Source organism: Rattus norvegicus, chromosome 4 (genome assembly GCF_036323735.1).
Source record: "Rattus norvegicus strain BN/NHsdMcwi chromosome 4, GRCr8, whole genome shotgun sequence".
In the NCBI taxonomy this organism is placed as follows: Eukaryota; Metazoa; Chordata; class Mammalia; order Rodentia; family Muridae; genus Rattus; species Rattus norvegicus.
Genome location: NC_086022.1, coordinates 82,604,856 through 82,625,020, shown reverse-complemented (window position 1 = coordinate 82,625,020; position 20,165 = coordinate 82,604,856). Strand labels below are relative to the sequence as shown.

Below are 20,165 nucleotides of genomic sequence, written 5' to 3'. Positions count from 1 at the left end.
GATGCTGCTGTGGTAAACTCTGGTTTGTTTTTCTAATTGAGTTAGTGTCTTTCTACCTCTCGTTTGGTGTCTTGGATCTTATGGAAAGGCAAGAGATGCGTCTCGGTTTCACTGTTGTTTTGTTTTGTTTTTCAGATGGTTTGGTTCAGTGGGGTTTTGCTAGGGCTTGCAAAGGGAGACTGTGTTAGGTTCAAGAAAGGCACTGAGGTTGTTTATTACGGCCATAAATCTTGCAGTAAAATGTCAAAATGTCGGTGTGTGAGATAACACTTGGTGGTCCTGGCTCCGTTTGTGTTTATGATAGACGCTCAAAGACAAGTTACAGGCCTTGAGGGATTCTGTGCAAGCCCATCTTCCTTAAGTAATAGAATCTCAGGACACAGACAGAGTTAAGTCATCTAGCTTAACCGTATACAAAACAGTCCCAGTGTCTCCTTAATACTTCACCGTAGAAATTCCGTAGACCATTCTGAGGCTAAACAACATGGGTTTTTGTGTTTTAGAATCTGTAAATAATACTAAACAGACGTGACTAGGGCTCCCGTGCTCAAGGTTGATGACACCAGGATCAGACAAGGTTTCCTCATGCTTCTCATCCAACTTGAAACATAGGCAGATATGCAATATGTATATTTTTGTATATATGGTATATATGTGTGCTAGTTATGTTAGAAATATCTGATTTATGTACCTATTTTCTTGAGGGGGGGGAGGGAGAGGGAGACCAGTTTAGAGTAGCCACACCCCACAGGCTAGATCTCTCTTCTCTAGTCTAGAGAGGATTATCTAAAGATTAGAATCTTTATTGACTTCCATCTATGGCTCAGATTTCATTAAAAAAATTTCGAGGTGCTTCCTGTCAGTGCATAGCTCTCTTTACCAGCACATGCACCCAATGTGGAAAACCTCTTTGCACTATTTCAATAAGAAACTAACGTGATCCTTTTTTTAACCTCTTTCCCTAAATTACTTTAAAGATTAGTCTCAGTAATAGTCTTTATGTGTCTGAGCATTAAATGACTATCTATCAAATGGTTATATCCCAGTATTTAGTAGCCCAAGTGAGTAACAGATAGGAATGAGATAGAATGGACATTCTTTTGGAAGTGTCTCTGGGCTTGCGTTATAACTTTCCTTGTCTGCGTTTGGGACTCGGTTGTGAGAAGGTAGTTGCTCTATTCTGCTCTCTGAAAAATCAACTAGGTGCACCAACTGAAATTGCTTTGCATGCCAACGTGAGAGTCATTTTTAGAATGCTGATGTGCTAGTTTGCACGGCTTTACTGTCATGAGAAGGATCTAGGCGTGTCTGCTATTGAGAAGAAAGGAAAGAGGACAAATACAGTATGAATGCGGCATCAGTATTTACTTCAAAGATCAACATTAGGTGGAATTAATAAGTAATTTATTTGTTAATAATGGCATAATTAGTTTACCCATCAAATTTCAATTACCAAATGGCAGGCAACAGTCCCTTCTCCCTCCTTTCCGGAGCTACTGATATCGTTAAAATGCTAATTTTCAGCAATTCAGAAATTACAGGCTGCCCTGTAAATATAGCCCTTGCTCTAGATCCTGCCTGAGGAAACACCATCCGAAAGGAGAAGGGAGGGAAGAGTTAGAAAAGACCGATTGACAATCAGACCAGGAAGGGTCTTATTCGATCTCAAACTTGGTTTTGTTTGGTGGATGTTCTGGAACGCGAAGTTACTGGATTCAAAGCCGGGTTTTGTGCAGGCGTCGTCTGTCTATTCCCACTCTAGGGTGGAGGTCTCAAGTAGCTCCCAGTAAAGGGGGCCAGTTTAACTCTCATCAGCACCTCCATCAACTGCAATATAGGAAGGTTCCAAATCTTTAAATGAAAAATGATGTACAAATTCTGCGCCTGAAAAAAAAGAAAAAAAATAAGTATCCACGAGGTTTTAGTGGACCGCCCTCGCTTGCTGTACTTCCTTGACCAGATTGTCCAGCGGCCCATCTACCCATCCTCCCTGTGCAGCTCCAGCCTGGCTTCGCAAAGCAGGGAACTCCCCAGCAGCCGGGTGGATGTGCAGGGCATGGGCAAAGAATCAAAGGGCGAGAAAACTGGGTCTGTAGGCCTCCTCCTTCGTTTTATTCCAGAGCTAGGATAAAAAGCCTGGGTCTGCCTCTTAGACCCAATGCCCTTCTCTCTCCTGGAGGGCCTCGAACCCTCGGAGGACCACCCGAAGCCTGTTGGACTGAAGGTCAGTGCTGAGCTGTGGCGACCAGCTAGCTGCCCAGAGGCCTAGGACAGACATGGGCAGGCACAGGACCTACGAAAGGACCTACAGGCTAACCAGGCCCCAACTTCTCAGCCGGAATCCAAGTTGGGGGGCCGAGGAACACAAGCCCCTGCTCGCTCCTCCCGCCCGGGTGGCTAGCAGCATCCATCACGCAACCCCCGCGCGTTTCCTGATCCGGGTCCGCGCGCGCGGGTTTCCCATTGGCCGGATCGCAGCACGTGGGGCGCGGGGGCGGGACGCGCAGGGCCACGGGGAGCGCGCGGGGGCGGGGGAGGAGCGGCGCGAACTTCGGCGGGGACAGCAGGAGGGGGAGGGGCAGGCGTTTGACAGCGGGGGGAGGGGCAGGCGCGGGGGCCGGGGAGGGGGGGATGGGAAGCGCGGCGAGAGGGGGAGGGGCCTCGGCGAGCGCAGAAAAACGACACCGCGAGAAAAATTAGTATTTTTGCACTTCACAAATTAATGACCATGAGCTCGTTTTTGATAAACTCCAACTACATCGAGCCCAAGTTCCCTCCCTTCGAGGAGTTCGCACCGCACGGTGGCCCGGGCGGTGGGGACGGCGGCGTGGGCGGGGGTCCCGGCTACCCGCGGCCTCAGAGCTCCCCGCACCTGCCGGCCCCGAACCCGCACGCGGCCCGACAGACCCCCGCATACTACGCGCCAAGGGCGCGCGAGCCCAGCTACCACGGGGGCCTGTACCCCGCGCCCGCCGCCGCCTGTCCCTACGCCTGTCGCGGGGCCAGCCCCGCGCGACCCGAGCAGTCCCCGGCCCCCGGCGCGCATCCCAGCCCGGCCCCGCAGCCCCCTGCGCCCCCTCGGCGCTGCGCTCCGGGCCCCACCACCCCGGCTGTCGCGACGGGGGGCAGCGCCCCCGCGTGCCCGCTGCTGCTGGCGGACCAGGGCCCCGCGGGCCCGAAGGGCAAGGAGCCGGTGGTGTACCCCTGGATGAAGAAGATCCACGTGAGCGCCGGTATGTGGCGCCGCCCGGAGGGCAGCGGGCGAGGGGGCGCGGGGCAGGGCGCGGGAGGGGACCCCCATCTGGCCGGCGCTTTGGCTGTGGGTGTGTGCGCGCCGCCCGCAGCCTGGTCCTAACGTGAGAACCCTTTTGTATCCAGGGTCCCTTTATCCTGAGATTTACGAGACGCCAAACTGTTAGGGCAGTAATTATAGCCCCCATAAATTTAATTGCCCTGGCAGAGGCTCCCGGCCATGTGTCTTTGAAGCCTTTCTTCAGCCCCAATGCCCAGCACCATTCTTTATGGCTCTCGGGTGTTTCCCGTTGTCAATAGCCTGTGAAACATTTTCTTTGCCGTTTTTATGTATCTTGTGTGAACTTGGTGTCAGGTTATTATATAATGATGATGTCCAATTGCTCTTCCCCACCCTATCTCCTCTCTCCTCCTCTCCTTCTCTTCTACTCCTTCCTCTTTGGCCTTCTCTTTCGGGGGTTCTGGCGTTCAGTCAACCCCAGTTATAACGGAGGTGAGCCCAAGCGCTCTCGAACCGCCTATACCCGGCAGCAAGTCTTGGAGCTGGAGAAGGAATTCCACTTTAACCGATACCTGACCCGGCGCCGCCGCATCGAGATCGCTCACACGCTCTGCTTGTCCGAGCGCCAGGTCAAGATCTGGTTCCAGAACCGGAGAATGAAGTGGAAGAAAGACCACAAACTTCCCAACACCAAGATGCGATCTTCCAACCCTGCCTCGGCCCCTGCCGGCCCGCCTGGGAAAGCACAAACTCACAGCCCACACCCCCATCCCCACCCTCTCCCCGGTGCTTCCACACCCATTCCCTCGTCTATATAATCTAGAGACCTAGATCAGTTTCTGTCACTTATGTGCCCAACTCATCTCCTGCTCCTGTCCTCGTCTGCTCCTTCCTAAGTAAACCTGAGACACCAAAACAAAATCCAACTTGCTGGAAATCATAACCAAAAAGAAGATATTATTCCTGGTTGGTGTCTGTGTGTGACCCCCCCAAGAGGACATCTGTCCTGGTTACTGCTTAGTGGAACAACCTGCTGACCTGGACAACTTTGCCAGGGTTGGACACCTGTAAGGAAGCACTGGTCATCGACTACCTTTGAGTCCACCAGACAGCACGTGCTGACTGGGGACATGTATGTTTGTTGCAAGCAGAAGAAGCAGGCAGTTCCCCAGCTTCCTTACCTTTCTCTTCTGCATTAAGGCAGCTCACATGAGCTTTACTGAGTAGACATTGTGGACCTCACCAGATTATTTAATTCTCAAAGTGTGTAGACCTTGATGGTAGGTGTGGCATGTAGTTTCCTCTCCTTGCATTTATTTAAGATACTGTTATAGAGATATTGTTGTCTTATTCTGGGGCACAGTCTTGGGGAGAGGGAAATGCATTTAGACCCACTTGCAACTGTACAGAGCGATATGGTTGTATAAAGAGGAATGTGCTAAGAATAAACTTCAATTTATAAGACATTTAAAAACCTAAGAGACAAATGTGTGTCTGTCCTAAGTTTAAAACGAAACAAAACCACCCCAAGCCTCCTCTTGGTTGAGATATTTGACCTAGTGTGCAGAAGCCTTGTAGACAGGGTGAGCTGGGGTCACATTCTGAGTACATTCTCAATTTGTGTGTGTGTGTGTGTGTGTGTGTGTGTGTGTGTGTGTGTTTAGCTTAATCTGAATTCTTGCCAAGCTTGACCCACTGTGGAAGTGATCCAAAATGCAGGAAGGCTCTTGAGCCCTGAGAGGGTTCCTCTTCTTCCCAAACTTGGCCAGGCTTTCAGGCTTCAAGTCTCTGTAAGGCACAGAAACGTGGCTGTCCCTGCAGTGAAAGGTGAGACCTGGCAGAGCAGGGGCCTGGAGCTTCTGCAGCTGTTGTGTAGCTGAACTCTGAGCACACTTGGAAACACGAGTTCCCTTGGCATTTGCTGCACCTTCACACTTAATCTGCCTGTTTCCCTGGAGATAAAACATAGTTTATGCAAAGGGTTGAGATTGCCTTTCGGTTTTTTGGCTGGTCTTAAGGTCTTTGCGCTGAGCACAGCTTGGGAATTTTTGTTTGCTTCTCCAAGAAGAGCTGTTAGAGTAAAGTGAACTTTCCCACCACACTCTCCAAAGTACCCTGGGAGGAAATAAGAATCGTAATGACACCCCAAAATGCACCCTGAGCAAGGTAGATCTGGAAGAGTTCACTGTTGGAAGGAAGCCAGACTAATTTGGGACACTTTCCTCAAATGCTCTGTGGTATTTCTTCTGTGCACTCCCAGAGATCCAGATCTTGGAAAACATGAAAACTCACTTCTCAATCTCTGTAACCCTGGTATTTGAAATTTGGTGCTCAGGCATTTTACACACACACACACACACACACACACACACACACACACACACACATACACACACACTCACACTCACACATTGCACAGAATATTAGAAGTACCAACCTGGCCTTGAAGCAGTTTGGGGGATTTTATAGTAAATGAGAGGGGGCGGGCGATTTGTTTACCTCTGCAGTCTCAGGGGGGATTTGGGACCATTTCCACAAATGGGGCCAGCCCGTGCTGCCCTAAGTACAAGCCAGGGAAATCTTTTCTCTACCTAAAGAAAGATGCAATAGGCTCTAGTCTCTGAGAGGCCAAGACAATTCATGGGAAAAGGAGTGCCACACACCTTTCCAAGTTAGGAAGAGCCTGGCATAAAGTGTATTTTATGAGGTGTGAACAGTCACTAAGCATTTCTGGAGGCAGTGTAGCTGCTGCTTCAACTTATTAGCACCCCCCCACACTACATGCACTTGTAAAGCAAAATTAAATCACACTGAAAATAGCAATTTCCCCAGCAATCATCAATCACCTCATACGATAAATACTTCTTTGTAATTCAACAGCAATTCTGGAAGGCATTCTCTGGGAAAAGTCTTTGGAGGAGGGAGGACTCTTGTAAATAACGCTTTCTCTCAGGCAAATAGGCAGCATTTTGGACACACACACACACACACACACACACACACACACACACACTGAAAATTGAGTATCAAGCCACGAAAACCTCAATTTTTTTTTAGTGGGGAAGGAGGAATCTGAAAGATTCACTGGCTTTCTGGGGATCATGGTAGGTGGGACATCTTTCATTTATCCATTCAGAAAAGGAAGAGTCAAGACTGCCTTTTTCTGCTGGTTTGGGATAAGGTTGCAGTTTTGTATTGGCAATCGAAAGTATTGGTGTTTTGTAAAACCAGAATTATTGAAAATGCTGCAAATGATTGTGCTATTTCTTCATGGTAGGTGTTTTATTTGTGGTTCAGCCTTTAAGGGAGCTTGCTGTAAGAGCTTAGAACATCTCACTGTGCATCTAAAATCCTTCATTGTCTGCCCTTTGTAAGGGCAGCCATAAGAGTTCACCAAGAGGACAAATTTTCTATCTCATTAATTGTTTCTTTTTTTTTAAAGCAAACCTAGTAGTCCTTCAAACCCTTGACCTTTAAAGACAGTATTTTGTGTTAAGTTGTGCCGTTCTCTTACCAAAATGACTCTTGCACATGCTCTTCTGTCCCCTCCCCCTTTATTTCTCCTCTCCCTTCAATTCACACTTATCACACTTAGTCGTAGAGCCAAGCTGTGCATGACTCTGGAGAGAAAAGTTTTGTCAACATCTGAAATCAACCTAAATCGGATAGGAGACACTTTAATGGTCACAGTTTGAATTAAGTACTTAACACTCTCCCCCTTGAAGAAAAATGGCAGTTTGCAGGCTTTCTTTGCTAGTTTTGCTGAAATCTATGACACACCCGGTGTTTTATTACAGCAGGAGTTCATCTGTGACAGGCACAGTGGAGTACTTAATACCCAGGAGGGAGCTCATGGGAGGATTACTCAGATATATGGGTGGGCCCACTCACACTGTCTCTCTTTATGCCAGCAATCTCCGGGGTGCCCTACTCCTTCTCCTTCTTCCCCTTCTCCTACGTCTTCTGGGCATCTCTGTCCCCCTAAGCTCTCACACCGTACCACTGTCCCCTGCTGCTTTCTTCCAGTGGTTCCAGCAGAGAAACAGATCAGCAGCGTCCACAGGCCTTGAGAGTGGAAGGAGAGACAACTCAGAATAAATGTAGCAAATGACAACTTCTGGCCTCCCATCCCCGTGAGTGGGTTCTGTATAAGCAAAGGCCTTCACCATTATTCTATGGATGTCTGCATCAATAAGTCTAGTCCTGCAAGGAAGAACTTAGGCTCAACGGGTCCCAGAGGCGGCTGTTCCTGGCATCCCTCTCCTACATTATACTCCCAAGCAAGAAAAACTGCTTTGCACCTCAAAGAGGTACCTCAAAGAGAATGGCATGAACCCAGGTAGTGGTGGCACATGCCTTTAATCCCTTTACTTGGGAGGCAGAGGCAGGTGGATCTTTGAGTTCAAGGCCAGTCTGTCTCCAAAGCAAGTTCTAGGACAGCCAGGGTGACACAGAGAAACCCTGTTTTGTTTTGGGTTTTTTTGTTTTGTTTTGTTTTTGTTTTTAAAAACAAAATTAAAGCAAAACAAAAGCAAACAACAAACAACACCAACAATAAAGAGGATGGTGTGAAAAGCAAGGGAGGGGGAGCAGGAAGACATGGGATAGCACCAGGTGGAGTCCAAAACCTTCTAATCCATAATTTCTACCTTGAAACTTTTAATATGAAGGGGACGCTAAGTGTTCAAGACTAAAGGAGACCCTTTGCTTCAATCCTCTCAGTTTACAAGAGAGGACACTGAAGCAGTTGAATGATTCAAGTTCCTTATGATCATGAACGTGTAGGTTGTAGAGAATTTGGCATCACTCTGGATGGACAGACATACATAGGCATCTTTCTGCTGAAGGAGTTATCTTGTTTTCCTTGGGGATGAACAAGAATTGAGGGCTGGACATATATGTATCTAGGCTTCTGCTGATGTGTAGGGCCATGAGGGTGTGTGTATAGTCTGAAAGAAGAATGAATGAATGTATCATTAAAACTGCCCTGGGAGATTATGTAACGAAACCTATGTAGCTAAACCGCCGTCCTCTTGACCCTCAGGCAGGTGGGTTGACCACTGGGTTCAGGTTAGGGGTGTCTGGTCCTTTACCAGGCTAGCAGCCCCAGAATGACCAACCCTGCTGTGCTCAACATAGCACCTCCATGCTGTTCCCTTTTAGGGTAAAGGTGGTTGTGTTCTGGAGGCTTGGGGAACAAAAAAGCCAAGTACGGGCTTTGGTTGCAACTGACAAAGGTGTGGTGCCTGTTAGAGTAGAGGGAGATTATTGAAATTGTGATCTTTTATGGTCATGTGACTCGTTAAATAATTAATGCAGATCATCAGGAGTGGATCTGAGTCGTCAGGGCCCCACTTCTAGGAATGAATCTCTCAGTAGTGTGACTCCAACTTCCTACTTGATTTTCAAATATACACACCTTCAGATTTATCTCCAAAGGCGTTTAACTCCTTCAGGAGGGCAGGCAAGAGCCCTTCAACGTGGAGAACAGAGCTGTCCGGGGATCACCAGGTCAAAGGCTTTCTTGCAAGATTGCTGGGAGTCCAGGGAGGCTCTGTGCCCAGGGAAATGTGAGTTCGGGCTCCTTTTTTTTTCTGATCATATCCTGGTTTTGGTGATGAAGTGGGACAGAAGCGCAGACAGTCGGTAATGTTCTGATTCACGCTGGGGAAGGCTTCAGAGATACCACAGGAGGAGCACGCGGCTTTGTTCAATTTTTCCCGGCGTTCATAAATCACCAGCGCTAGGCGAGCGAGGGAGCAAGTAGACGCCAAAAAAAACGCGGAGAGAGCCCACAACGGCCACAGCCATTGCAGAGTGAGAGGCCCGAGCAGCGTCTCTCCGTGACTCATTAGTCTGAAGGATTTATGGGGAACAGGAACCATGAATATTAGACTTGAGAATAAAAAGATAGCAACAACAATAATAACCATAATAATCACAATGCCCCTAAGCATTGTGCTTGTGATGGTGGTAGTGGAGGAGGGAAAGAGGAGGGGGTAGGGGTAGGGATAGGGGGATCTGGTGAGAATTGGGGCACAGCAGATCTTTCTGGGATGAAGTTGAGTAGCCAAGTACATAGCAACTAGACCCCACCCTGATCAGGATCACCCCAGGAGTTCCAAGGCCAGCCCACCCCCAAGAGTAGAACTTTGATGAGAAAAAGGGTGGATGCTGGCCCTAAGCACCCTTATGCAGGGTAAAGGCTGTGGGTTGGGTTGGGGCAGAAGGCAGCTGCCAGTTTGCTGTTATCCCTCAGCGTTCTAGGAGGCTCCCAAGCCAAGAGTCAGACAACTCCCCAGCTTCTTGGTGGTTCTTTGCTGGCTGTCAGCCCGATTGCATAGGGGTAGGATAAACCCACACAGGGCTGGTTTGGGGCAGGCAGGCAGGTGGGTAGTGAGTGGTGTAGAAGCAAAAGTCTTGCACAGTCTCAGCAGAGGACTAACAAGATGGTAGCATTCTTTGCCATTTCCTGATGCCAGAAATCTATTTGGAGGCACCTTGACCATTTCCTGGTTAGCAGACAAGGAGGTGTTGAAATGGAGAGGCTGACACTGGGGGTGGGTGGGGAGCTTGCACAGGTGTGGCTTGTATTTATGGTCCAGTGCTTTGGTCCTGCTTGGTTTCTAGCTGCAGTAGTTGGTCTGTTTTTAGTGACTGGGCACTGCTTCAGTCTTGTGAGCCCACCAGGACCAAGAAATAGCTTGCCCCAGCACTTGGGTAAACCAGAGGACAAAACCACCCAATACTGCCTCTGATCTGTGGGCTGAGCAGGGGTCTGATTTCCCACCAACAGAAATGAACGCTATTAGTGAGGTTTCAGCAGAGTCTGATTGAATGCTCCCAGACAAGGCTTCCCATTGTTTGCAAAAGAAAATAAAGCTTGCGTTCACATTCCCCAAGCTGGGGTACATGCAGAGCTCTGCCACTGGATCCAGCATCACCAGCAAAGCCATCTTATTTTTCCCTCCCTCTAACTCATCCTCCACCTCCCCAAAGCTATACAAAAGGAAAATAAGATTGTGGGTGCAGAGATGGAGGATGTATTTGTTTTACAAAAATAAATCACCATCTTCGGTCCATTTGTAGACTGGAATACTAGGAGCTATGAGTGCGTCTCATGGACCAGTGCCCTGGCGACAACTCCATGTCCTCGTCACCCTGGGGCCACCCTGGCGCCCACACAGGACACATCTCTAGCTCCAGTCTTCACTTCCTTCCTTCACAACTACTATTCACCCTCTGGTGTTTATTTGTCTGCAGAGTGCCTGGACACCGGAGAAAAAGATTCCCTGAGCACCTGGAACCGGAGACCATTCCTGGTCTCGGATTTAAACATCTTTGGAGGTAAGCATTGCACCAAACTCTTCCCCAGGCTTGGGATTTTGCACCAGGAGGCTGGGAGGAGTGCACCTCCCCAGCTCCTGGCAAGTAGAGCTGGTTGAAAGAGGTTTTGGTCAATATTTAACTTTGGCAGAGTTTGGAGCTGGGCTCCCGGAGGACCATGTGGGCACGAGGTAGACAAAGAGCAGGCTGCAAAGCCTGCAGTAGGCAGAGAGTGCAGAAGCAAAAGATGAGGTGGGGAGAGCCTGAGGGAGTGTGTTTGTGTCTTCTTAAAAGCCCTAAACAGGCCACTATACCCAACTGTAAAGCAGAAACAAGAAGGGGCCAGGGCAGCAGAGTGGCCGCAGTGTGGGCTGTGCTGTGGATCCAGCCACAGCTCTGGGTTGAGAAAACTTGTCTCCACTACCTACATTTTCTCTGCCCCTTCTGCAGCCTTTCCAGTGTGTAGGCCTTGCAGAGCCTGCCCCCAGTCTCTTATCAGAGCAGATCCACAGTGCTTCCCACAGCCAAAGCTCAGATCCTCTATGTCTGAATGTTTTTTCTTTTTCTGTTTGGAACAAGGGAAAAACTCTTTAAAATTCTTTTCAAGTTCTGGCTTAATTTGTTCTCTTAGTTTGAGATGCAGGGAGGTAATTACTGTGGTTTATTACCTTGTAAAAGAGCCATAAATTATGGGCCTGTTTGGGGGAGGGGCTGCTGGAATAGCTTTCAGAAGCTTGGTATGAACGGTTGAGCTTGCTTTGTTCTTTCAGGGGTTAATTTTCTTCTTCTTGGGCTGGGAATGGAACCCAGGGCCTCTGAGCAAACTGGGCAAGTATCATTGAGCTATGAGGTGTCTCCAACTCAGGGATTGCTTCTTACAACAACAGCAGCAACAACAACAAGCACAACCACCACCTCCAGATTTTGTTTTCTGTTTCCTAGGTCCAAATTTTTCCTAAAATTTGCTCCCCAGAAAGATATCAGATTGCTAATTAATTGCAACATGCTACTCAGTGGTGCTCTAAGGCTGGAGTGTGGTTTTGGGATACAATTATTTTTATCAGATAGGAAGTAAACAGTCTTCGTAATGGAGTTACTTTCTCACCTACAGGTTGTCTGTATATATCAAGGATGGGGGACTTACAGCTTTGCTTTGCATATCTGCAAACGACAGGACAATTGTCACTATTAAAAGCTGCAGGAGTATTACACGATATAAACATCCACTTGTGTCTAGAGAGCTTGGAGCCCCTTTGTACCCAGAGGAAATAACTCATGTTAAATAAAGATTTATCATTTGAGGGTAGTTTTGATAGAGAAATCAGATTGCAGTGTTTGAGTACAGATATATCTAATCTGCCAACAGCCAGGCAAATATTGACTAATGGTCTGCATGCTTGGTCACCTGCTACTTCCAAGCCAACTTTCCCTCAATTTGGCTCTGGTGGCCTGGTTCAGAGTGTGGGTTCTCAGCGCTGGTGGAGTGGGGTGAGTGGAAAGGGGCTAGTGACTTTCCCACTGACCCCCACCCCCCAGTTTTGCTTCAGCTGCTGGGTCCCCTGTGTGGGCTCTCCAACCTAAGCTGTTTTTTTTCCCCATCATAAATTAAATTTCCTTGGACTTCCTTGGATTTCTTTTCCCTTCTCAGCCCCACGACCAACAATCCTTAATCTTAATTTTCAAGCAGCAGTTGGAGCATCAGTGGGTATGTTGGTCACAGAGGCTCCAGCATGGGACTGAGATGCCAATGGGCCTCAGTGAAGTTAAGCCATTTCTCTGAAGCAGCACCAGAGAGGCTGCTACTATTGATTTATGGCCTTCAGAGTCTCAGCTTGCTTGAAACTGTTGAAAGAGTTCTGAAGGGGGTTCTTCTTATCTTCCAACCGATACCACGGCAAAAACGAGGGGGGGGGGTTCTCAGTGACTTGGCCATATTTCTAGGTCCTTTTCTATGCAATTTGAAAAGCTGGTTGTGAATGACTGTGGAATGAGTATCACATGCAGCAGAAGACACAAAAGATGAGTGGATTGAATTCTTGGGGGACAGAACACTCTATTTTGGAAGCCAGCATTTGGTCTGTTTCTTATCTCCCAAACCTGGGCCAGGAAAGTTTGGATTCTTACTTTCCGGCTACTGATGGCTACTGACTTAGGTCGTGGCTAAGGGAGTTTCTATAAATCTTCTCCCAGCTATCCCACAACCGGGTCTTGGAAGTATGACACCACCAGCTTTGGCTAGGACTGACTTGCAAAGGGTCAGGACTCCCTTTTTATTGATACTGTAATTTGTACATTCTCATCCCTCATGAGATGTCTCCTCTTTACTTGGGGCTTTAAGTTCTCAGCAGACCCCTTTTGGGTCCCTTCTGGAGAGAAAAGTAGGGAGGCTCATACAGTTGCTACAGTTAAGCTCCCCACTTAGAGCCAGCTGAAGACTAACTCTTCAGGAATAAGACTATGGCATTCTCAGAACACTCAAAGTTTAGAAATGAAAAGTGGGGAATTTTTTAGATGGAAAAGTTGAGATGTGTGGGCTATGTCACCAAACAGAGAGGCAAGAGTAGGGGTAGAGACTGGGAGGACAGTTTATTTGTTTTAGCCAGGTTCTACTAAGCAGAACCAGATCAGGTCAGTTTCAGCTGGAAATGTGGAGTTGTCTGTCTTAGGGGTGAGTGTATAGAACAGTCTGAGGGGAGGGTCTCAGGCTGACTTGCAGGTTAGCACATGACACTCCAGTGGTGTTCAGAGTTTCCCCCTATTTCAGAGGCAATTAGGTCATTTCCTCTTACATTTTTCATCTTCAGAGACATATAATTTCATGTATCACTCAGCTATGCACTGAGGAAATGCATAAGTATGGGTTTGGCTAGGGCATTAGGTCTCTCCAGAATTAGCAAAATCCTGACCCACAACTCTGCAGCAGAACTCGGTTCTCCTAGTAGACTGCCTCTGAACGAAACCAAGTGGACTTGGAACAGAGACTTTAACATTTTGTCAGGTAATTATAGGTCCTTGGTTTCATCAGTGGCTGTGGTGTATGGTGTGGGTGTTAGCAAACTCCATACAATTGCAGGCCATAAAAGAAGTCTGCTGACGGATCCAGTGACTCTCGAGTCATTCCTGGGCTTGGCTCTTGCCTTTTGATTGCTGGACTGTGGGTCAGAGAAGCCTGGAGGGGGTGGTGATTGGCCATGCTGAATTCAATTTGTCTGTAAAGAGGAGGCCATGGGGAAAGTTAAGTGGACACTAAGAAGACAGACAGCATCACTGTTCCCTTGTTTGGAGAGTGTGTAAAGAAATGTAAGTGGAGATAAGCATCTTTGTGTGGTGTGTATGTGTGTGGGGTACCCCCCCTCACGCTCCTTCCTACTGGTAAGATAGAACTCCAACCCCGGACTGGTTACGTCCCCTACTTTTCCTCTCTCAAATCTAAATGTTCTGCTTGGAAACCTGGTTCCTTCAGTGATTCCCTATTTCAAATAAAAGGATTTAAGTTGACGTATGACCGACCACGTGAGCGCTTAATACGGCACATTATTGTGGTATTTGGAGCGGAGACCCAGGCAGGCTTCATCTGCGATTACGTTCTCTAGATTCTCTTTAGAGCAAGAGCTTTTTCCCCCACCCCCACACACCCACCTCCTCCTCCTCCGTCTCCTTCCCCTTCTCCGGAGCAAGCTCTCTTCCAGCCGCTTTCAGCTCTCATGGAGCAGTTCTGGGCAAGCTAGCCGATGGGACTCCCAGCCACACCAGGAGGATGGAATTTATTTTAAGGTATTTCCTCTGATTGTTCATATCTAGGGTGAGTTATGGCTGTGAGAGACAGAGGTCAGGCGAGGAGACACTGGATCATGCACAGGACCCTCACCCTCTGCCTTCCTTTGTTTCTGTTTTAGAACTGAAAGCATTTGAAAGATTCCCAGTCGCTCCTCAGACTCTGAGTTTAATTCCCTGGAAAGTATTGTGGGGTGTTAAGGAGAGGGCATTTGGGGGCTACAGGATGGGCCTAGTAGCCTCTAGTATTAGGGTTGCTTTGTCCCACTGCAACCCTCAGGGCTGAAGTCCCAGGAGCTAGGCTCTAGGCAGAGGGAAGATTCTCCCAGGCAAAAGAGGTAGCTGGGAGCTGTGGCTAGGAGAGGTGACCAGCGAGAAGCTAGAAGGGCCAGACTTCATGACAAAGGTGGGGGCCAGTAGCAGAGAAGGGGAGTCTCTCTCCATTTGGCCAGCATTTGCTGAGCAGGATGGAGGGTTAGGGCTGACCTGAGCAGCCTGAGCAAATGGAAGAGAAAAATCAATGAGGAAAATGTGCAGACGCACTGCCATGTTATTGATGATGCTTCCAGCCACTTTGTTCAGTATTTGGTTGCAGGGGCAGAGTTCCCCACACCGGACCCAGCGAGTCCCACCTGGAGGGCATGCCATTGTTTCCAGAGCAATGTCTGCCGGGGAGGGATGGGGAAAAACAGCTCAGACCTAAGAGAAGCTGGGGTGCTGGTGGGCATGCCAGCTGCCTGGAGGTTCGGTTGGTGTGATTTGCAGAAGGGGTCTGGGGCTCAGTTCACCAGTGTTTGTGGGTCAGGTGCTTTCTGTACACCCCAAAGTTGGCCTGGAGAGTTAAAGAACCAGCCTATGTGCCCAAGACTGGAGGGGTTCGGTAGCTGTAGTCAAGGAGCAGAGACAAACGTTTCTCTGGCATTATATTCCCTGAAAGGGAGCCATTGCCAGTATGGAGGGAGATTAGTTAAACTGCTCGCTTCCAAAAGACTGGTCAGGCTGGGGCTAATTGGGCTTTGGGGACCTTCTGCTCCTGGGAGGAGTGAAAGTCTTTGGGAAGGTAGGAGAAATTGGCCTTTACTTTCCTCCTTGGAGCAGATGAAGAAAGCTCAGTGAGGAGTTAGGAACTAAATTTGCCTTCTTTAATTTAAAGAAATTGTATCCCTTTATTTAAAAATATTCAAACTAGGCTTCTTCAGCTTGAATGAGATTTACTTTCTCAGGAAGGGCGGATTCGGCCCTCCCTCATGCCGACCTCGGTGATAACTGTGCTTAACTGAGGCCGTTCCAAGTGCTCTAAAACACCCCTTGGAAATAAAATGTAAGCTTTAATTGCTGTTCAATTACTTGTCAGCATTTCATATGATTTATGACCCAGTTCTGGTGCATTTTGACCCAGTTAAAGACTCATAAATAATATAGTTTCACTAGAAAGAAGGAGAAATGGAGTAAAGATTTGTTAGACGCATCTTTTTATTGTGGCTTCAGTGCCGACAAGAGAATAAATATCTAACAACAGATCCTCCAAGCTGGTTCTGCATAAAAAAAGCACACACAGTAAGAAGCCAATAACTGCTTTCATAGAGCACAGTTGGTTTTTTTTCTCCCCTCCCAGGAAAGAACTACCACTCGAGTTATGGCCAAATGATTAGCTATTAGAAAGACTGGTCCCCCTCGACGCTCAAAGTACCGGTCTCAACTTACAGGCCAGCATATTTTCTCAATACCTTCTTCCCTGCCCATCTTTGGATTTTAATGCTACTTCTTGCCAAAAGTTACTCCTCACCTTCCTCCCCAGCTTGCTTGCACAGAGAGCCTCAGGAGCGGTGAGCCCCCTCAGAGATGGGGAGGGCACCCCTTGGATGGCAGAAAGGCTCCATCAGACACCTTCGTTGCTCCAAATACTCTTCGGTGCCTGAGAAAAATGCTTCTTCTAGTCCCTCTGGAAATCATAGGACTTAGGGAAGACGGGGAAGGGAGCTCACGGATGCTGAGCAAAGAAAAGCTTGGTTGGTGGTTTTGGAGAAGCTGTGTATGAACTGCGGGACTGGCCTGGAAAGAACCGCGGCAGGGAGCAATTTCTAGAGGTGGAAATCAAACAGTGTATCTTCAATCACAACACAGTAACACACCAACAAGATCCTGCTATTATAAATTATTAATTTTAATAATCTCGCCTGTGCTTGCTCCAAAGCCAGTCCTTTGGATTTCAGATGAGAAGCGTTAAGGCCAGGGTACCCGCAATCTATGTGCCAGGGCCAGACCCGCATATTGAAATCAGAGCTTGATTTTGCCGGCTGGGGCCCACCGCCCAGAGCCACCTGGGCGCTAGTCGAGGGAGCGTGGAGGCCCTGGTCTGAGTAAGCTCTCACCCGAGCTCTCCCGCGGCTCTTGCAACTCCTCCGGTCCGGCCTGGTCCTGGCGCTGGGGCTGCTGGGCTTGGTTTGGTCGAGCCGGAAAGGTATGCGTTGAATACGCCTTAGCCCTTTGCTCCAACGCTCTCAGCCCCTTTGGACCAGACAGTCCTGTCCTAGGTCTGGTTCTCACGGCCTTCCCTGCAGCTGGCTTAGCTGAGAAGGCGGTGAGAGTCGCGTCAGCAGTTTGGAGGAGAAAGTGCGGGTTGATTATTGACCCACGCCTTCTTTCTTCAAATGCCACATCCGACCCTGAGGGTTTGAAGGGAAAATGCCGCCGAGCGGATTTTTGCGGCCGGCTCTCACCTCCTACACGTCCCGGGCTCTTCCCTTTCAAGTTGCGCCGCTGCAATATGCCATAAGGAGCAAGTGTTTGCTGTTTTGTGCTCTGTTTACAGCTTTGGGGAGCCGAGTCATAAATCTTGCCCAGCCATAAATGACAAAAACCATTGGTATGCATGAGGCTACCCTGGCCCGGAGTCCTTTTTGATTTCTCCCTTTCCCCCCTGGCTTTGTTTTTGCTCTAAGGTGACACTTTGGCTCCCTGACAGTTTAAACATACTACTTATATTTTTAACACCTTCCTTTGAGAAGGACCCTCGTTGACGCCTCGGAATTGCACGAAAGCTCCATTTCTCTCCTTTTTTTTTTTTTTTTTTTTTTTTTTTGCTTCTGAAGCTGGGAAGCTGAGGGGGTATTGGGAATGATCCCATCCCCTTTAACGTTGTGGCATATTAACAAGCAAATTTAGGCTTTCGCTCAACCCAGCAAAAGGAAGGCCACTCAACTAATTAGAGGGTGAAATACCCTGGACGTCCATTTGTGTTGGTGTCAGAGCCTTATCTCTCTTCCTTACGGGCTACCTGCTTCCGTGTCTGTACTATGCAATGGGTACACAAGAGGTGGAGACTCAAGTTTCTGAATATCTTTGTGTGTGCCTGAGCCCAGAGAGGATCATTTCACTGTGGGGACAGTTGTCCATCTCTCGGGGACACTTCCCTCCGTTAGGCCTAGAAATTTAATCGAAGGCAGTTGAGTTGCTTATGGGAGGTGTGTGGAAATAGGCCCTATACCACAGGGACTGGCTTTAGGGTGTCTGTATTGGGAGCGAGCGGCAGGTGAAGAAAACTGTCAAAGTCAGAGCAACTCATTTCTTCTTCTCTTCTTTCCCCATCCCCCACCCCATGAAAACGTCCATGGCAGGGAATTGCGTGGTTTCTCAGACAGATTCTTAAAAAATAGAACCCCGCAAGAGAGCCCCTTTGTGAGAGCCGTTTGTCCTCATTAGCATAATTTTCCTGGACTTTAGTGACGCCTAGGAAGGAGAGGGAGGGCGTGGGGTGGGGGAGGCCGCCCTCCTCCCTCTGCCGCCGAGCTCGCTCTGCTCCTGTTCCTCCCCTCGCCTCAGCCCCATCCCCCATGCCGGCGCTTCCCTAGCCGCTCTGCTCTCCCCTCCCGCCCGCCCCGGCACCCCTTACCGCACCCCCCGACCGACCCCTGCTCGGCGCAGTATTCATAAGAAACATACCCAAGTCGGTGCCACTAGCCCCGCGGAGCCCGGCCGCGCCAGCGCTTATCTGGGGCCGCGGCCGCGGGCAGGGCGGGGGCGGGCGTGGGGGGAGGGGAGGGGAGGGGGTCCAGCCGCCCCAGTCCGCCGGGGGCCAGCCGCCGGAGCAGCTAGCGGTCCGCCTCTCCGCCGAGTCCCGGCCTTGGGGTCTCCGGCCCGCACGCCCGCCCGCACGCCGGCTCGGCGGATGCTGAGGGTCGGTGGCCATCCCGCGCCGAGGGGACCCGGGGCCGCAGCCTGAGCCCGAGCCCGCGGCGGCCGTCAGAAGTTAAGGTAAGCGGGGCCACCACCGGCCGCTCTCAGCGCTGAATGGTGGAGTGTACGTCTCGGTGATTTATGGCTGCAGACTTAAATCTCGGTTCAAGAAGAGTTCACAAGCCGGAGCTTCCTCGCCGGCAGTGACTGATACCCTCACACTTCAGTTCAGGCCGCGCTCCCATCCCCGCCCCCACTCTCCCCTCTTCCCTAGCCCAGCCTCAACTTTTCTGGGCTGGTGAGATAGAGAGGGGAGTGGGCTAGAAATCGGGGCTTCTACCTCGACGTCCCCTTTCAAACTCGGGTGAGGGAAGCTAAGGGAAGAAGAGGGAGCGGAGTCTGGAGAAGTCGAATTTGGGCATACCTTGTGTAGAGACACAGGGCTTCTGGCTTCCTGAATTCAGTTCTTGCCTCCTCAACTCGCTTCAGCTCTTGCACCTGGAGGTTATTGTCTAGGAACAGAGCTTTGGGGAGGAATCTCCCTCCACCCTCAACCTTTGCTTGTGGGGGACAAAGCAAAGTTTCCTGGCTGGCAAATCTCCAACTTCTTTACTAAATTGAAACTTTGGGGGCTGGAGGGGGCGGGTTGTGTGGACTCCAAGGTGACTGCGAACCTCAAACAATGGGATCTCTGAGTTGAATTCAGGTTTTAAGTTTGTGGACGCTGCCCTATGCACTTTGATTTTAAAGTTATTTTTGTGATTCTTTCAAGACAATGCACAGTACAATGGAAAAAGGTTTAAGCAAGCCGTAGGCTGGTATAGCCTGTGCTAATGGCTTAGAAAGTCACTAGAAACCCTGCACGTTCAAAATCAACTAATTTTGTTTTATCTAATATTTTGCTGTTCGTATGTCTAGAGTCATTTTCTTAATCTGACGTTTATCTTAATTAGGCTTGGTGCCTCAAAAATTTATGACAGACATTAATGCTACCAAATGTAATGGGAATTGTTTTCAATGTAAGAACGAGAAAAGTAGATATTAGATTATAATTCACTCTTAAATTTTATTTTACCCTTTATTTACTTTCCATAGTGTTATCTGTAACTTCCTAGATGTTTTCAAAAGGGAAACAGCATTCAGGCTTCATGACAAGCACAGTAATTCTGGATAAGTGCTGCTGTAATTTTTATTGAGGTTCTGGAAAGTTAATTGTGCCTGTTTTCCAGATGCTGATTAGATTGTTGGTTTGATGATGAAATCTAAGGGAGTTCATTATTACGAACAAAACTATAATCGTCCACTGGTGGATGCTTGCTATGTATATATTTCCCTGGTTGACAGTTGGTACTTCTAGAAAAGTTGAATAACTCTGGGATCGAGTAGCCATAGACAGGGCTTTAAATGTTAAACATTATCTACATGGATTTACTGTTACAGCTTTTTTAGCTGTCAGAGGGACTAGCATTCTGATGGTGTGGCTAGGGGTGAACATGTAAGACTTCCAAGGAACTTTTCTTGCTGAGAATTATAAGTTTATCAGGAGAACACAGATTTCATTTCTATAAAGTACTTTCTAAATAAGAGATTTGGGCTTTTTTTTTAAATGTTTTTCTTTACTTGGTACTTCTGAAGC

The 20,165-nt window shown here is 48.7% G+C and overlaps 3 protein-coding genes and 1 long non-coding RNA gene across 10 annotated transcripts in view; 2 read left to right on the top strand and 2 right to left on the bottom strand.

The window, feature by feature from the left end:
* Window positions 1–20,165, top strand: part of Hoxa3 (homeobox A3) — a 43,972-nt gene that overhangs the window by 18,811 nt on the left and 4,996 nt on the right. Inside the window, exon 3 of one of the 4 annotated variants that reach the window (NM_001313820.1) lies at window positions 10,517–10,600. The gene's annotated coding sequence lies outside the window, so the exon portion shown is untranslated. Of the gene's footprint in view, window positions 1–9,301; window positions 10,601–13,775; window positions 14,354–18,471; window positions 18,608–20,165 lie in introns of those variants that run through there. The other 3 variants (XM_039106897.2, XM_008773712.4, XM_006257707.4) reach the window with 3 other exon arrangements.
* Window positions 1,351–19,091, bottom strand: Hoxa3l1 (homeobox A3 like 1). 4 transcript variants are annotated; one of them, XR_005503581.2, is made up of 2 exons: window positions 18,954–19,091; window positions 1,351–1,884 (listed from the first exon to the last, which is right to left on the bottom strand). XR_005503581.2 is itself a non-coding variant. In XM_039108677.2 (2 exons), exons 1-2 carry the CDS (start codon window positions 18,540–18,542, stop codon window positions 1,802–1,804), a joined length of 330 nt encoding a protein of 109 aa, XP_038964605.1. In that variant the 3' UTR covers window positions 1,351–1,801. The 4 variants fall into 4 exon arrangements, 1 of the variants encoding a protein (XP_038964605.1); XR_005503580.2 differs by lacking the exon at window positions 18,954–19,091 and adding an exon at window positions 3,826–3,963; XR_362650.4 differs by lacking the exon at window positions 18,954–19,091 and adding an exon at window positions 2,310–2,640.
* Hoxa4 (homeo box A4) lies at window positions 2,719–4,727 on the top strand. Its single transcript, NM_024350.1, has 2 exons — window positions 2,719–3,233; window positions 3,725–4,727. Exons 1-2 carry the CDS (start codon window positions 2,723–2,725, stop codon window positions 4,069–4,071), a joined length of 858 nt encoding a protein of 285 aa, NP_077326.1. The 5' UTR covers window positions 2,719–2,722; the 3' UTR covers window positions 4,072–4,727.
* LOC120102276 (uncharacterized) lies at window positions 13,147–15,578 on the bottom strand. The gene is made up of 2 exons (XR_005503582.2): window positions 14,219–15,578; window positions 13,147–13,788 (listed from the first exon to the last, which is right to left on the bottom strand). It is a non-coding gene; the product is annotated as an uncharacterized LOC120102276 (long non-coding RNA).

Bases quoted from the DNA above. Each gene is read 5' to 3' on its own strand.
- Hoxa4 (NM_024350.1), top strand. From the start codon at position 2,723: ATGACCATGAGCTCGTTTTTGATAAACTCCAACTACATCGAGCCCAAG. The intron at 3,234-3,724 runs GTATGTGGCGCC...TCTGGCGTTCAG, and splicing joins GAAGATCCACGTGAGCGCCG to TCAACCCCAGTTATAACGGA.
- Hoxa3l1 (XM_039108677.2), bottom strand. From the start codon at position 18,542: ATGGCCACCGACCCTCAGCATCCGCCGAGCCGGCGTGCGGGCGGGCGT. The intron at 1,885-18,295 runs GTATGTTTCTTA...CTTTTTTTTCAG, and splicing joins GGCTAGTGGCACCGACTTGG to GCGCAGAATTTGTACATCAT.